At 38.0% G+C, this 16,897-nt stretch overlaps 2 protein-coding genes across 2 annotated transcripts; one reads left to right on the plus strand and one right to left on the minus strand.

Annotated features, from left to right (window-relative positions):
• Window positions 1-4,885: 4,885 nt before the first annotated feature.
• Window positions 4,886-8,823, plus strand: LOC122085243 (protein DETOXIFICATION 33-like). Its single transcript, XM_042653730.1, has 9 exons — window positions 4,886-5,193; window positions 6,463-7,004; window positions 7,174-7,260; window positions 7,368-7,424; window positions 7,512-7,750; window positions 7,841-7,959; window positions 8,106-8,192; window positions 8,294-8,389; window positions 8,484-8,823. Exons 1-9 carry the CDS (start codon window positions 4,903-4,905, stop codon window positions 8,520-8,522), a joined length of 1,557 nt encoding a protein of 518 aa, XP_042509664.1. The 5' UTR covers window positions 4,886-4,902; the 3' UTR covers window positions 8,523-8,823.
• A 2,282-nt stretch (window positions 8,824-11,105) lies between these two features.
• LOC122084841 (protein DETOXIFICATION 33-like) lies at window positions 11,106-13,959 on the minus strand. The gene is made up of 9 exons (XM_042653266.1): window positions 13,747-13,959; window positions 12,639-13,180; window positions 12,421-12,507; window positions 12,268-12,324; window positions 11,942-12,180; window positions 11,732-11,850; window positions 11,414-11,500; window positions 11,251-11,319; window positions 11,106-11,144 (listed from the first exon to the last, which is right to left on the minus strand). Exons 1-9 carry the CDS (start codon window positions 13,777-13,779, stop codon window positions 11,106-11,108), a joined length of 1,272 nt encoding a protein of 423 aa, XP_042509200.1. The 5' UTR covers window positions 13,780-13,959.
• Window positions 13,960-16,897: the final 2,938 nt, after the last annotated feature.

Here is a 16,897-nt window from a genome sequence, read left to right on the forward strand (position 1 = left end):
ATGTATTTCATTTCAGTGCAGCTATTAGTGTGGCATATAAGATGTTAATATACACCAACAACATATTGATTTTTCAAACTCCAAAATGTTGAAATGCACCAGTCAGAGGAAAGGAAAATTCATCTAACAAGGAGATGATGGAGGAGAGAGAATGTTAGAAAAAAAAAAAATATATATATATATATATATAGATTGCACGAGCCAAACTTTCAGAGCAGTGAAATCTGCACAGGCCAAACCTTCAGTGCAGTGAAATAGGACGAATCGGGGAATCACATCATGAAGTGGCCCATGACTTTGGATCCTCTATTCCATTGCATCTAGTGCAATGAAGATCCAACGGCAAGGAGCACCTGTGCACACCCCAAGGGGCTACCAGCCATCTGGATCCTCACTATTATGCAGTAAATGATTTTTAATGTGCCCAACTCGAACTTGAACTAGCAATTGAACAATTGGAAAAGAAAGCACTATGATGTAAGGTTTCGGAAAATAGAATAAAAAATCGAATCGATCAATGCTAGTTTTGATCCACGGTAGGAATTGATTGCAATTGGTCACAGTGGATGCCGTTCTTAAAACTATGATGCTCTATTGTGAGGTATTGGGTATGGCTTGGTTTGTTCATTCCAATGCTTTAAAACTAGGAAAATTGACTAACTCAATGGCCAGCCGATTCAAGCAGATATGAGATTAGGTCAAGTTAACTAGTGAATCGGTACAAAACATTTCTAAGGGTGAGGATTCCCTAAAAGGCAGTGTGGCCTTTACACCAGTGTAAGGACTAATGGAGCACTAGTAGAAATATCAACATGGATGAGATTTCTACCTTTCGTAAAGGGTGGGACAATCAACTCATCCACCACTGCGCCTAAGTATAGAGGAGGCAATGTTGTCTTTTAGGCTTCTTTTTCTCTATTTGTAAATATCAAATATGTATAAAAAGGAAAAAGATTATTTGAATTGTCAATGCAGGATACACTAGCACCTCTGTGTCTTTCTCTCTTATCTTCACGTGAAATGACTTCATTATCCTCTAATGTTTGATACCGTTTTGTCGCACCTTATTAGTGAGTTTTTATACCTCTTGCTCAGAGAACCCTCTCGAAAAAGAAAAATGTGGATAAAGTTCACAACACGCACAACAAATTTGAGTACCTTTTTTTTCATTATTAAAAACTTTTCTCAATTCTTATTTTATACAATCATCATAAAAGATATTAATAGAACTAGATTCATTAAGAACTAGGAAAATGACGATCACATTGTTGGTACCTATATCTCCTCATTAATAATTGGGAAAATGATGACCACATTGTTGGTATCATGCACCTTTTCATACTTTATCTCCTTGACGTGTGGGATATAGGAATCGTGTGATGTCTTCTCTCATGCTCCGATTTAGCATGAGAGATTCCATTTGATATAGACAGCATGTTGATCCCCTGCCCTACAGATTATTATAACTTTGTATGATATGTAAGTCTGAGAAGGCGGCATGTTAAGCCAAACACAAACATCATGAAGAAGGCATGAAAATATGGGCACCTGAAGCACATGAAATTCAACATCAATTAACTTTATCCCAATCAAATGGGTCTGCAACATGTATCTAATTCCACTAAATTATTATATTTTATTCAAATCTTAAGAAATGAAATTAGATTTTTTTTTTAATTTTTTATAAATAGGTATCCAAGCCTTTTGTGTAGAACATGACCTATACTGACCCTACAACTACATAGACCGTGTCATATCAAGGTTGAATGAGAACCATTCAACTTTCACCGAAAGCAATGAATTAAGAGCACTAAACACCCCCATGTGAATGAAAAGGAGTCGAACTCAGAACCACATGCTTCCTGAGTGAATGTCCTTTGTCAACTCTGCTCTGCTACCCTTGGGGTTCGCTGAAACTAGACTGACCAAACTTAAACTAGCCTGAATTGAATTGTACCGAACCAAAGCTTAGTGGATTGATTTTGTATTGGAGTATTGTGAAATGGGCAAAAAATTGAGCCGCACTAAACCATATTAAAACCAAGTTTAAACCGATATGTACGACCAACCCAAAATCATAAAAACATGTTTTCATATAATTATGTATATATGCATAATAAACTGAATCCAAATGAACAATAACTAATCAATAAAAGAAATTGAAATCAAACATATTTTTTTTATTGGTTTGGTTTTTGGATTCATCTATTCTCACATTAAAATCGATTCAACCCAATGGAAACTAGACCAAGTTGACCAATTAACATCCTATTAATTAGATCCTTCATGATAACTTGAAGGAAAATGCTAATCTCATATTGATGATTAGAAAAATATGTGAGATCAGTAAAATATGTGCCTTACAAACCAATCACCAGTTAGGAAAGATAATTTTATTTATTAATTATTTCTCGTGTTCAATGTCTTCAGATCTCGTGCCTTACAAAGCCCTCACTATTCCCTAATAACCCATGCACAATGAATCCCTAAATAAAGGAAGAACCAAATTAGTCCCGTTATTCCCCAATATCACATGCACACTCAATCTTTCAGTGAAGGAAGAATCCCTTGACCTTGGGGGAAGAAAATTAGTCCCACTATTCCCCAATACCCCATGCATACTGGATCCCTAGATCATGGGTGAAGAAAAGTAGCCCCACTATTCTCCAATACTCGATGCACGCTGAATCCCTTGGTAAAAGAAGAATCCCTTGACTGTAGGTGAAGGAAATTAACCCCACAATTCTCCAATATCCCATAACATTGAAGCCTTTTGTATACGAGGAATTCCTTGACCGTGAGGGAAGAAAATTAACCCCACTATTCCCCAATACCTCATACACATTGAATCCATCAATAAAATAAGAATCCCTTAACGGTGGATGAAGGAAATGTAGAAATGCAACCCTAAAACGATGCAGAAGATAATGGAAAAACAAATCAAACAATGCACACAGATTTTTCGAGGTTCGGCAAGATTGCCTACGTCCCCGGTGAGATGAGATCCTGCTTCACTATCAATGGAGAATAGGGTTACAGCGCTCGTCCTCACACCTCTCAGTATTACTTGCATTGCAGAGAAAGAAACCCTCGCTACAAATATATAACGAAAAAACCTTAATCCGAAAAGTATAAAATTGCCCTCAAATAAAAAATTCGAGCGGGGGGCTGCGTCCCCCTACACCCCCTGCTATGCAGGGGGGCCTCTTGCCCCCCTTGCAACCCCCACGGCCCGCTAACCGGCTAGCGGGACTGCCGTCCTACCTGTCTAGGTGCTGCACCAGTACTCCCTGGATTAAACTGCGACGGAATACAAGACATCATACACCAACAGAAAATTACCCCCATTATTTCTCATCACTCATGCACACCGAATCCCTCGATAAAGAAAGAATCACTTGACCGTGGTCCAAGGAAACTACCTCTATTAATTGGATTTAGCATTTCTCTATTAATAAGTGCAACCCAAGAAAGAACGTTTATAAATAATTGATCTAGAAAGAAAGACAATCCCCCTCTCCTTTCTTGTGCGTAATTTTTTTTTTTTTTATCCAAAATGTGTGTTTTCAAATATAAACTAATGATGCATCCTTACCTCTCCTAATCAATCACCATTAAGCTTTGAACAAGAGGAAATTTCTAAGTTTAGTGTTCAATGTATCCATCCTAATCCTCTCTAATTACAAAACCAATCAATTACCTCTTTTCTTTAAAAAAAAAATAAAGTTACACGCGTACACAACACTCGAACGCTAAAAGCAAAAGAGAAGGTTCTCTTCCGCTACCCCGACAAGGTGAGACAGTTGACTAATTTGAATGGACGAAGCAGTCTGGGGGCCGCCTCAGTGGGGTAGAATTGGAATTCAATTAGCCACGTGTCTATTTTATTTAATCATTCATTACGTAATGATAAGGATGCTATGACATCATATCCTTGGCATGGTCCGCGGGGGTACTGAAGGGTAGGTGGGTGGGTACATAGTTAACTAGCTTAATTAGGACTATAATAAGGTATGGTTACTGGTTATTATAATTAAATTCACACAAAAATTTATTATTATTATTATTATAATTAAGAGACTAAATTTTCTGTCCAAGAGTAATCTGTGATAGGGGTACAACAGTCATTGTGCACTTCTTATTCTGTGGCTTAGGGTTGGTCCCTCACAGAAAACTTTATCCTTAATAATTAGAAAGAAAGAGATAATACCCGCCCGTGTGTGTTTACGACTTTACGTCTAGATTGCACATATGAAAAGATTATGTTGCACCATGTTGGAGATGTTCGTGTGCATCTTTTCATTGGTTATTGCACCTTTCAGTATCTACCCGCGCCTGCAAGTAGCGTTATCTTACCATAATAATAATAATAAAATAAAATATAATTATGTTTATAATATTATTAAGTAATGATGTATAATAATAATACCAAGGGCAATTCCATTTGGTTTGTTTTTTATACATAAATATAAAATAACCCATTAAAACATTCATGGGAGGCACGAAGCAGGAAGGAAGGAAGAGAGAGAGAGAGAGAGAGATTAAGAGAATTTTTGGGTGGCCATCCTATTGCCTTCCGAAAATCTTCCAAGGGTTGACGTATGAGTACTGACTACTGAGGGGTCAGGGGGCAGCCTTTAGTATATATAGATCATAGAGGATCACATTGCTGATTGAAATCTGAAATCTGAAATCTGAAATCTGAAACCTTTGGGATTCGAAGCCCCACGGGATTCTGGTCGTCTATCTTTTGTTTTCTTAGGTCAACAATTCTTATCGTCTGCGTTAGGAAGTTCCGTAGATAGAATTTTAAGATCGATCAACAGCTATATATTGTGATTTCCATTCATTAGTTCATCCATAATATAGTTCCAAGTAAGAGGAAGAGGAGGAAGAGAAGATATGGCGGCGGCGGTGGAAGATTTGCAGGTTCCGTTATTGGTGCAGAATAATAATAAGGAAGAAGAAGAAGCGGATATAGAGGAGATAAGGAGTTTCAGTCAATTCTTGAAGGAGTCGTTGAAGGAGAACAAGAAACTCTGGTACCTCGCCGTTCCTGCTATCTTCACCACCATTGCTCAGTACTCCCTCGGAGCCGCCACCCAAGTCTTCGCCGGTCAACTCACCACCCTCGAGCTCGATGCCGTCTCCACTGAGAACATGGTCATCGCCGGCCTCGCCTTTGGCATCATGGTATATACTCTAATCTCTCTCTACCCATGTCAGATTCAGGTTCTCCTATTAGAGCTATTCTCCAGAGAGTTGGTTGTTGGATAGATTTTACTTGTGCAGATGAGCCCTGTACAGGAATGGTTCTTGTATGAGGACTTATTTGCTCTTCTCACGCCATGCCTCCTTATTGAGGGTATTTGTGAACCCCAATCGAAGTAAATTATTTAATCTTGTTGGCTGTGAGCAGGGGTTGCTCAATTTTAGCTACTTGACTACAACCCGGGTTTTTCTTTCCTTAGGGCTAGAGGCAGTTTCCCTTGCCGATGGTTGCAACTCTTGTAGAGGCTGCAATGGGAACGTGATTTCATTCTAGAAGAAAAAAAAAATAGTTAGAATAGTTGGATAGTAATTTTAAATGATATTTCTTATGTGATAGATCGAGGAGGAAAAAGATTTGTACACTTTGATAGGGAACACTTATTAACATGTGTAGAGGAACACTTATTAAGTGTGAATTGATTATTATAAAAATATCATAAGCTGACGTGCTAACTTTCTTGGTGATAAGATCCCAAGTTCTTCTAGAAATTAAATAAAAAAATTACGGGTGAATCACCCATAAGAAGTACACAATTTTGTTTGTCAATGGGAATGCCGATTGTCAAAGAAAACGTCAATAAAGATAGAATTTTTATTTCCTATGAGTGGTAGGGTAGTTTTTTTCTCTTTTTCTAAAGGCGATAATTATTTTTGTGTCTCATGTTTAGGTGTAAGGCCAGACGCTTCATTTTCAAATCGAGTTATTATCTGTAATTTGCCTAAAGCCTAAAGGTGTCAAGAGTTTCTGTTTTTTTTTCTTTAAAAAGATAATTGAGAAAGTTTTCCTGTCATGGTGGCCACATCACTTGACGACGGCCAATCAAATGAAATCTCTATCCCATCAGACACAGGGCCAGAGGTGGTCAAATGAATGGAGATTCCATTTCTTCGGCCCTCCCCATGTGGGGTGGCACCCCATCGATTAGAGGTTCGAGAGTTCGAGACTAGCTGCCTAATAATTTCTATTATATGATTGAGGTTTTTATTATGGATTTTCAACCCTTGACCCTGCCCAGCCTTCTCCCTTTTGGATCTTGGACCAGCTCACAATCTGACCATCGTTCATGGGTTGTGTTGGCTTGATTTTGGGTAGCTTCATGTATACATAATTAAACATCTCAACCTAATAGTATAAGCTTTTGATTCTCTTTTGTCACAATTTGTTAATGGTCATCACCTAAAATTTTGCAGTTGGGAATGGGAAGTGCACTTGAAACACTATGCGGGCAAGCATACGGAGCAAAACAGGTACACATGTTGGGTATATACATGCAACGTTCATGGGTCATCCTCACCTTGATGGCTTTCGCCCTGTTGCCCATCTACATCTTCGCCACTCCAATTTTGAGATTCTTCGGTCAAGATGAAGAGATCGCACGTCTCGCCGGAAGATTCGCACTCTACATGATCCCTCAATTGTTCGCATACGCAATCAACTTCCCCATGCAGAAGTTCTTGCAGGCACAAAGCAAGGTCATGGCCATGGCATGGGTGTCTGGCCTTGCACTGATCTTCCATATCTTCCTTAGTTGGCTCTTAATTGTACAATTGCAGCTTGGGTTGGTAGGTGCAGCAATTGCCCTCGATTTGTCTTGGTGGATAGTAGACTTGGGCCAATTTGTTTACATTGTCATGGGCTATTGCCCCGGAGCTTGGACCGGGTTCAATTGGGGAGCCTTCCGTGACTTGGCCGCCTTCGCTCGTCTTTCAATTGCTTCTGCCATTATGTTGTGGTAAGACTTAAGAAACTAATACCATCTAATTAGGCGGGGTGACTCGTGAAAACTCAGTGAGTGACTCAATGAGTCAACTCAGCTTCGCGAAGCCCCTTATATCTACTTCAACATACCAATTTCATCATGGTCTACAAACCATTGATTATTTTCTTCTTTGATTAAACAGCCTTGAATTCTGGTACTTCATGCTACTGGTGGTGTTAGCAGGCAACTTGAAGGATGCACAGATTGCAGTGGCTGCCATTTCCATCTGGTACAGTTGTTGAAATCCTTTGCTTACTATTATGTGTATCAATTGTGTTTGGCCACCTTAATTATCTTTCATAACATTGTTCTCTGTTCACTTAACCATGGCTGCAGTACCAATCTCAATGGATGGGAGCTCATGATCTTCCTAGGTTTCAATGCAGCAATCAGGTAACAAAATTTTCCCTTGCCCCAGATAAGAAGTATCAATGGAGGCTCTCAAGCTTGTTCTTATAATTTTTTTTTTGTTTGTTACAGTGTGAGGATCTCAAATGAACTTGGAGCAAGAAGGCCAAGGGCCGCGAAATTCTCAATAATTGTGGTGGTTCTAACGTCAGCATTGATAGGTGTAGTGTTCCTCACCACTATCTTGTTTCTGAGGAATGTGTATGCTCTTCCCTTCACAAATAGTCCCGAAGTTGCGGAAGCTGTGTCTCATCTAGCCGTCATCTTCGCCTTCACATTACTGCTCAACAGTGTTCAACCTGTTCTAACAGGTCTGTAAGCTAAGCATAGAAAGAAATTTGTTACTATTCTGATTTGATATCAAAGATTTTTATAAATTTTTGGAATGTGTCTGGTTGCAGGTGTGGCTGTAGGAGCAGGATGGCAGTGGTTGATAGCTTATGTAAACATTGGATGTTACTATGTTGTGGGTCTTCCTCTAGGGTTCTTTCTTGGTGCTCAATTGGACTTGGGAGTAGAGGTAAAACTCATCAAGAATCATTAGCCAATTGAGTTAATTTGCTGTTGCCCCTAGTTATTGGCTATGACTACATGGGTTGGCTTCCCCCATCAGAGATCTTTGTTGAAGGTCCTAACAGTGTGAATGGATCATCTTTTAAATAACAGGGAATATGGGCTGGAATGATCACTGGTGTTGGCTTGCAAACTGTGATCCTAACAGGCATCACTTTTGGAACAAACTGGAGTAAAGAGGTCTCTCTCTCTCTCTCTCTCTCTGTCTGTGTGTGTGTGTGTGTGTGTGTGTGTGTGTTTGTGTGTTTTGGGTTTAATATCTATCTGCCCATTTGTTACAGGCTGAGGCTGCAGAATCTAGGATAAAGGAATGGGGTGGATCAATAGAACACTCAATTGAAAGTATACCAGTAGAACACCCAATTGAAAGTATTAAGGTTGTAATCAAATTCATCCTTACACAGCTTATTTCATTTATGATGATAAATTTCCCATTTCATGAACCTAACCTGGTTCTGCTTCTTGTGGCAGGATTTCAAGTCATCCAATGATGGAACAGTTTTGGTGTAATCAGATTTTGAGGATCAGAAGGTAGCTTAAATTACTGCATCCAGATGCTCTACCTACAGCACTACTGATGGTCAATTCAGGGCTCGGTTTTGTAGCATTTTGAGATTGCTGTGGTGTAACAGAAATTGGAGTGACTCCTCAGATGAAGATGATGATGGTGGATGTCACTGTAATGTTATGATTTTTCCATTAAGATGTATACTATCAGAATTCAATTTCTATTAAGATGTAACCTATAAGAATTTAACGCCCCCCCAAAAAAAAATGTTTATTCTATCAGAAGATTAATGATTTTTGCAAGTAAATCCCCATTACTGTATTTGTCTAAAAAAATTATTTATATAAATGATTATTAATGAATTTTGTGGGCTTAGTATAGGCCTACAGGAAGCTGAAGGCTTAGATACCCATTGTTAGTAAAAATAAAATAAAATTTGATAGTTGAATTAGATCAGCCGGAATCTTGATTGGTCACTGGGGATCAAAATCAACCAATTAATTAAGAGAGAGAGAGAGAGTGTGTGTGTGTGTGTGAGTAATAAACGAGTGTCAATGTGTTAAAAATGGAGTATCAGGGTGAAAAAGTGGAGTAACTTGGACATGTTAAAACATCAAGTGAGAAAGGGAGGATTGAAGTTGGTAGAAGAATTATAGTAAATTTTAGGTTAAGTGTAAGGGAGTGATAGCAATTGTTGTTGTTGTTGTTGTTTTCTTCTTTTTTTTTTTTTTTACTTACTATCGTTCTCCTATATTTAGTCTATATTTACTATAACTCCCCTACTTTGAATTTTACTTTTTATTTTAACTCAAAAAAAAATAAAAAATTGTTTCTGATTCCCTCAATAAATAAACTCTAACCCTCCCTTGCCCACCCCACTGAAATCCCTCTTTTTCACCAGTTATATTTTTTTAAATTGACTGTGTCAAACAATTGATTTTCCTTTTTCATGTATATGTGGCTTTTGTTTTATGATTACACATCATGGTTCTAAAACTCGGTTCGAATTGATTAATATCAGTCATATTGAATTGATATCTATTTTGATTAATTTTTTTATTTTGATCAATCTAATCCCAATATATGGTATGACTCAAAAATAAAAATGTAATTAATAAATTGATTTTTATTTTAAAAACACGAGTAAATCTATCCAAAATAATTCGATTCAGGCTGAACCGGATCAATATTGGCATTGATTGATTACACAGCCCTCAAACAGTACCTGAATTTAAAAAAAATAAATAAATAAACATCCTCATCACTAACGTCACCTTTGTGACATTGGATATAGGATAACCTGTCTTGTTTTTCTTTATCATCTTTCACTTGTTTCTATCGTGGAGCCATTTTTTCTTTGCAAAATCTTGTTTCACTTGTCTTTCTATTTTCAATTGCCTAAACTATGCGGTGATTGGTCAAGAAAAAACTGAACTGTAATTACAGAAGTTAATCAGTGGGTCCCAGTTTGATTAAAGAGGATATTAAGGCGGTTCGTTTTCAAATTGAAACTTCCCTTTGATTTGCATCATAAGAATCAGTGGGGCACTACGTTGAGGGGGAAGAGTTTCCGTATAAGTCTTTTTCACTTTTGCGATTCAACGATAGTCTCAAACATCCATCAAAAAATCCATGCTCACCAGGAGGCTGAAGTTCAAATCTCCTGATTGTTACCTATTTCCCCTATTTCCCTCCCTACTTAGTACTCACCCAAAAAGAAAAAAAAAAAGTCCCAAACAAGGTTTTAAAATTTGGGATCATTTTTACTATTGATTTCAACTCAGATACCCTTGGTTTGGAAAAAAAAAAAGACAGATAGAGGTGAGTGTTGGTGTAAACCGTACTTTCAGACAAAAAAAGACTTCCTATAATTTGGGGTTTTATCATAGCCTAGTATTTTTTTTCTTTTTTTTCGAATAAAATTCTATTCACACGAAGGCAAGCTTAATAGATTCTCCGGATATAGAGACTCATTAAAAATACTATGAGGGTATGAAACAACCCACTTGGCAATATGTGTAGGCTTATGGTTCATTAAGAGGTAACATTCTTTTTCCCTTGAAAAGAAAGCCTACTTGGATGGATCTATGCGTGAAAAAAATCCAACTAACCTTATACACTTGGTATTTTCACGACCAGATGTGCCTAGGCATGTGTGGAGAGCGTTTTCTTGCCCATTAATTTGGGCAATCAATTGGTAAAATCCAAATGACACATCTACCCTTAAGCTCAAAAATAAGATTCTATTATGAAACACGGACATATAAAGGATTCCCTTATAAATTATACTATATTACATTCAGACGAACCTTTTTTTGTCATCATAATTCTGACAGTATAGATCTTAGTAGAAAAAGCATATATAATATTACAATGAGATCCTAGATCATTATCTTCAATCAAGGAGTCACTCAAATTTGTGTAACGAAGAAGACCACAGCAATCTCAGAATGCCAGAAAACCTAGTGATGAACTACTGAGCATCAGTTGTAGGTAAAGCATCTGGATGCGGTAATTTAATCTACCATATGATCCTCAAATCTTCCACAAATTACAAACAATGGAAGAAGCATCAAAATAACTGATTACACCAAAAGTGTTCCCTTATTGTGTGACTTGAAATCCTGCCACAAGAAGTAGAAAAGCAGCTTAATTAGGTGCATGAAGGGGGAAGTTTGTTATCATAAGTGAAATTAAACAAGTTAGTTAAGGATGAATTTGATTACAAACCTTAATAGTTTCAACTGGGTGTTCTACTGATCCACCCCATTCCTTTATCCTAGATCCTGCAGCCTCAGCCTGTAACAAATGGGCAGATAGACATTAAACCAAAACCCTAAACCCATAATCCAAAACCCAAAAGAAAGAAAGTGGGAGAGAGAGAAAGAGAGACCTCTTTACTCCAGTTTGTTCCAAAAGTGATGCCTGTTAGGATCACAGTTTGCAAGCCAACACCAGTGATCATCCCAGCCCATATTCCCTGCCATTTAAAAGATGATCCATTCACACTATTAGGACCTTCAACAAAGATGATGGGGCAACCCAAACCATGTGGTCTAGCTATTAACTATGGACAAAAAGAAATGAACCTACCACTTGGAGCATATCAGCATCCTCACAGAATTGAATAGATAGCTAACCCCATCTACTGCTGACAATAATTCTAAATTACAAAAATGATGGAAATGCTATGACTCTTGATGAATGTTACCTCAACTCCCAAGTCCAATTGAGCACCAAGCAAGAACCCAAGAGGAAGACCCACAGCATAGTAACATCCAATGTTTACATAAGCTATCAACCACTGCCATCCTGCTCCTACAGCCACTCCTGCAACCATGACATTCCAAAAAATTTCAGAAATCATTGATCAAATCACGATAGTATCACATATTTTTGTTACTTTCCCTAGCTTACAGACCTGTTAGAACAGGTTGAACGCTGTTGAGCAACAATGTGAAGGCGAAGATGACAGCAAGGTGAGACACAGCTTTGGCAACCTCAGGACTATTTGTGAAAGGAAGAGCATATACATTCCTCAGATACAAGATGCTGGCAAGGAACATTACACCTATCAATGCTGAAGTTAGAACCACTACAATTATCGAGAATTTCGCCGCCCTTGGCCTTCCTGCTCCAAGTTCATTTGAGATCCTCACACTGTAACAATAAAGAAATTATAAGCCTCCCTTGATAATATTTCTCCTTTTTTGTGGAAATAAGGGCAAATTAAATTTTGTTGATTACCTGATTGCTGCATTGAAACCTAGGAAGATCATGAGCACCCATCCATTGAGATTGGTACTGCATGAGCACAATGTCATGAAATCTAATAATTAAGGTGGCCATCACAAATAACAAAGATAAAAAAGAGTAAGCAAAACATTTCAACAACTGTACCAGATGGAAATGGAAGCCACTGCAATCTGAGCATCCTTCAAGTTGCCCGCTAACACCACAAGCAGCATGTAATACCAGAATTCAAGGCTGTTTGATCAGAGATGAAAGGAATTAATTGTATGTAAACCATGGAAAATCGCCAAAGTGAGTTGACTCAGTGAGTCACCCAATAAGTCATGGCGATTCACCCCCCACCAAATTAGATGTTAGCCTCTTACCACAACATAATAGCAGAAGCGATAGACAGACGGCCGAAGGCACCCAAGTCACGGAAGGCTGCCCAACTGAACCCGGTCCAAGCACCGGGGCAATAGCCCATGACAATGTAAACAAATTGGCCCAAGTCTACTATCCACCAAGACAGATTGAGTGCAATTGCTGCACCCACCAACCCAAGTTGAAATTGCACAATTAATAGCCAACACAAGAAGATATGGAAGAGCAGTGCAAGGCCAGACACCCATGCCATGGCCATGACCTTGCTTTGTGCCTGCAAGAACTTCTGCATTGGGAAGTTGATTGCGTACGCAAACAATTGAGGGATCATGTAGAGCGAGAACGTTCCAGCAAGCCCCGCAATGTCTTCATCCTGACCGAAAAATCTTAAGATCGGGGTAGCAAAGAAGTAGATGGGTAACAGTACGAAAGACATCAAGTTGAGGATGACCCATGAACGTTGCATGTACATTCCCAACATGTGTATCTGTTTTGCTCCGTATGCTTGCCCGCATAGTGTTTCAAGTGCACTTCCCATTCCCCACTGCAAAATTTGAGATAGAAATATATATAATGAAACCACTCCATTAATTTGTATTACTATGACACAAACGGTGATGACTATTAACAAATTGATCAGATGGGAAAATAATAAGACTAGTGTTGGAAGTTTCTAACTCAAAAGCTTATGTTAATAGGTGGCCCAAAGACCTAACTCATATATGCATGAAGTCATCCAAAGTCTTAAGACTATTCTAAAGTGGGGTTCTTTCGTACTCTAGAATAACCTAAGAAGTAAATATAATCCATGAGTTCGGATTTGTTGCACATACGATTACCTTGTCGTACATGTAAGCATTCAACATTTACCTCACTTTGTGTCATTATAAAAACGAAGAAGAGTTTATTTGGAAGCAAAATGGACAGGTGTTGGATACTACCCTACGAGCGATACCGAATTGTGGACTGAGTCAAAGGTTTGACCACTTTCATTCACCATATGCAAGGAAGCATTTTTTTTTTTTAATCGAGAGAGAGAGTGGGGGGGGGGGCAGGGCGGTTATGATGATGGCATAGCTAGAGAAACTAATAGAGTGCATGCATGTATACCATGACGCCGAAGGCAAGGCCGGCGATGACCATATTCTCGGTGGAGACGGCATCAAGCTCGAGGGTGGTGAGATGTCCGGCGAAGACCTGGGTGGCAGCTCCGAGGGAATACTGAGCGATGGTAGTGAAGATGGCAGGAGCAGCTAGAGACCAGAGCTTCTTGTTCTCCTTCAACGACTCCTTCAAGAATTGACTGCAACTCTTTATCTCCTCTATATCCACTTCCTCATAATTCTCCAGCAACGGATCCTGCATATCTCCCCCTGCCATTATCTTCATGGATGAACTAATGGAGTTGTGGTTATTAATCCCAGGTGCAATCAACAATGAGATCCTCTATGTGTATATGTACACTCTTGACCGCCCTAATCGCTTTGTAGTAGTAGTTTCGAAAAGGCAATAGGCATGGCCACCCAAAAACAGTTTCTCTCTCTCTCTCTCTCTCTCTCTCTCTCTTCTTCCTTCCTGCTTCATGCCTCCCATGACTGCATTAATCGCTTCTTCTGTGTTTATGTAAATAGGATATTGTCCATGGCATTACTACTACACATCATAACTCAAATAATATTATATACATAATTATATTTTCTCTTCTTCAAGTTGATCACATTAGATTTTTTCTTTTTGGTGGTAAAACTAATTCACATTAAGATCGATGATTATCGTGAACATGTATTTCCTTTTCCATTTTGACCTATATACCATGTCCATGGATGATGGTGTAAGGTGGGGTTGGATGTTAAACGCAATGGAGAGATCCAAATTCCTACATATAACATACCTACCTACAGTGTCAATTTTAGGCCCGATTAAGCTCAATACGTTTTTGTCTTGATTTGGACCAGTCCGATTAATCAATGTGTTGGGTTCAAATCCAACGTGTTTATAAATATAAAGTTCACAGCCCACGGTGTAAGCCTGATGGGTGTCTGACCACGCTCTCCAGACTTAGACTAGTTGGATTAATAAATATGTCAGGCTCAAGCTCAACACATTTTTTTAATCTTGATTGGTGCCCAACCGGCTCAACACATTTACAAGCCCGACCGTTTATATGATTATTTTTTTTATTCTTCCAGAATAAGGTGTATATTGATATTTAGTGCTCTGTACCTAGTGTTTTGATCGGCCTTTTTAAGTTTGGATTATTTTGCAAATTAATGATAGGGGTCCTCTAGTCCATCTCTCTAGTTTTGATCCCCAACACTTTAAATGGCTCTTGGGTTTATTAATTATTGAATGTAATTAAGTATTAAGTCTTTTATAAAGATATTTATGATTTAATAAATATATTAAATTTACTAAAATTTAAGACAATTAAAGCCTATTTAAGGCTTAATGGTGCATTAGTCCTTTTAAGGACTAACTAAAGCCCGATTAGTGTTCAATTAAAGCCTAGAACTCAATTGAACCTAACCTAGCCCGACTAATCTTTAAATAGATAATTCACAATGTAAGCCAAGAGACCCGCCAGACCCAACTACACCCAACTGGTTAACACCCTTATGTTGTGTTTGGTGGCCAAGAGAAGAAAAAAAAAAAAAAGTACAAAAATGTTTAAGAAATTCTTTTTGTACTTGGGCAAGTCCTCAACCAAGAGAGAGCTATTTTTAGAATTTCAAAATTCATCTTGAAAATGATGAAATTTTCTTTTGGTGTAAAAAAAATTAATAATAATAAGGGTAATTTACAGTGCCACCCCCTGGAGAATGCCAGTATTATAGGAACACCCCCTCTCTTTCACCAAATTAGACTCAGACCCCTTGCCGTCAGTCACTGTTACGGAATATACCTTATATGCTGATGTCAACTATTATATATTTTTTTAAATACCAAAATGCCCTTATTATTAAATATGAAGTACCTAAAATATTCATCTAATAACTCTCCATCCCCAACCTATCTTAACCTTCAACACTATCCAAAATTCTTCTCCTCGGAGTAATAGCGATGGTCGACGGAAGTATGTTCCTCTGGTTTTGGAACACTGACTTTCCCTTCTTCCGCAGATACCTTAATTGTATCCAATTCATTGATCTCAGCTTTTGAAGCTCCTTCTTCTGCACTGACACTTGCAAACTCTTCAGATCTTACCACAATAACATTCTCAGATGCAGCCGAACCAACTAGAGTCAATGTATTCTCAGTAGTTCCTTGCTGATCGTGCAATCGATGATGCGGAAGTTCATCCATTACTTCCTCATGTCACCATCCCTAGAATTCTAGTTTCAGTGAACATTTCCATTACCATCGCATATCAACAATAATAAAAAAAAACAGATATTCAGATAAATTGATTCCAACAAATCAATTCACGATAAATTTCCGAACTCAAAACTCTCAATTCCTTTTAAAACAGTTCTAAGAGATCAAGGTCAACGAAAGAAACCGAAATCTCAAAACAAAAAAATCTTCAAAGTCTACAGAAACAAAAACCAAAAAGAAACAGCTCAGATCTTTCCAGGAAAATCCAACCAAACCAACAATAAAACCTACTCCATTGAATTTTTCGATTCCATTTTCCACGAATGGATGCTTAAATCACAATGAATGAATAACGAATTCTATTTCTTCGTTGGACTGATCTAAGTTAAGACGCATCTGTATAGACTACATTATCGATTTAGATTTGTGAAAAGTTTTCTCTCCATTATTTGGTGACCTCGAAGCTTGTTCTTGGTCCCAACTTTCCGCCATTTACAGGTTAGGAGAAGAAACACGGAACTTCTTGATAGTAAAAAAACAAAAAAGTGAATAGATTAATGATTAGAAGATAAGAAATGATGGCTTCGGAACTAAAAGAAAGCTTCGCTTGCAGAGGAGTTTTAGATCTTTTCTCTGGACTATAAAGAAGGAAGACCTTTCCCGGATCTGAAGACGATGAAGTTGTTTTAGTTAAAAGGGTACGACAGTCATTTCAATTCTTCATTTAACAGCACCTGACGGCAGGGGGTTTAAGTCTAATTTGGTGAAAGAGAGGGGGTGTTCCTATAATATTGACATTCTCTAGGGGGTGGCGTTGTAAATTACCCTAATAATAATCTTACCAAAAATACAAAAAAATTAAAAATATATATAAAAACTTTTCTTCTCTTCTCTTCTCTTCTAATGGTCAAATATACATATTTTTTTCTATTTTCTTCTTATTTCA

Source organism: Macadamia integrifolia, chromosome 7 (assembly GCF_013358625.1).
Source record: "Macadamia integrifolia cultivar HAES 741 chromosome 7, SCU_Mint_v3, whole genome shotgun sequence".
In the NCBI taxonomy this organism is placed as follows: domain Eukaryota; kingdom Viridiplantae; phylum Streptophyta; class Magnoliopsida; order Proteales; family Proteaceae; genus Macadamia; species Macadamia integrifolia.

Bases quoted from the DNA above. Each gene is read 5' to 3' on its own strand.
- LOC122085243 (XM_042653730.1), top strand. From the start codon at position 4,903: ATGGCGGCGGCGGTGGAAGATTTGCAGGTTCCGTTATTGGTGCAGAAT. The intron at 8,193-8,293 runs GTCTCTCTCTCT...CATTTGTTACAG, and splicing joins GAACAAACTGGAGTAAAGAG to GCTGAGGCTGCAGAATCTAG. The intron at 8,390-8,483 runs GTTGTAATCAAA...TTCTTGTGGCAG, and splicing joins ACCCAATTGAAAGTATTAAG to GATTTCAAGTCATCCAATGA.
- LOC122084841 (XM_042653266.1), bottom strand. From the start codon at position 13,779: ATGGTCATCGCCGGCCTTGCCTTCGGCGTCATG. The intron at 12,325-12,420 runs GTACAGTTGTTG...GTGCTCATGCAG, and splicing joins GTGGCTTCCATTTCCATCTG to TACCAATCTCAATGGATGGG. The intron at 12,181-12,267 runs GTAATCAACAAA...TTATTGTTACAG, and splicing joins GGTTTCAATGCAGCAATCAG to TGTGAGGATCTCAAATGAAC.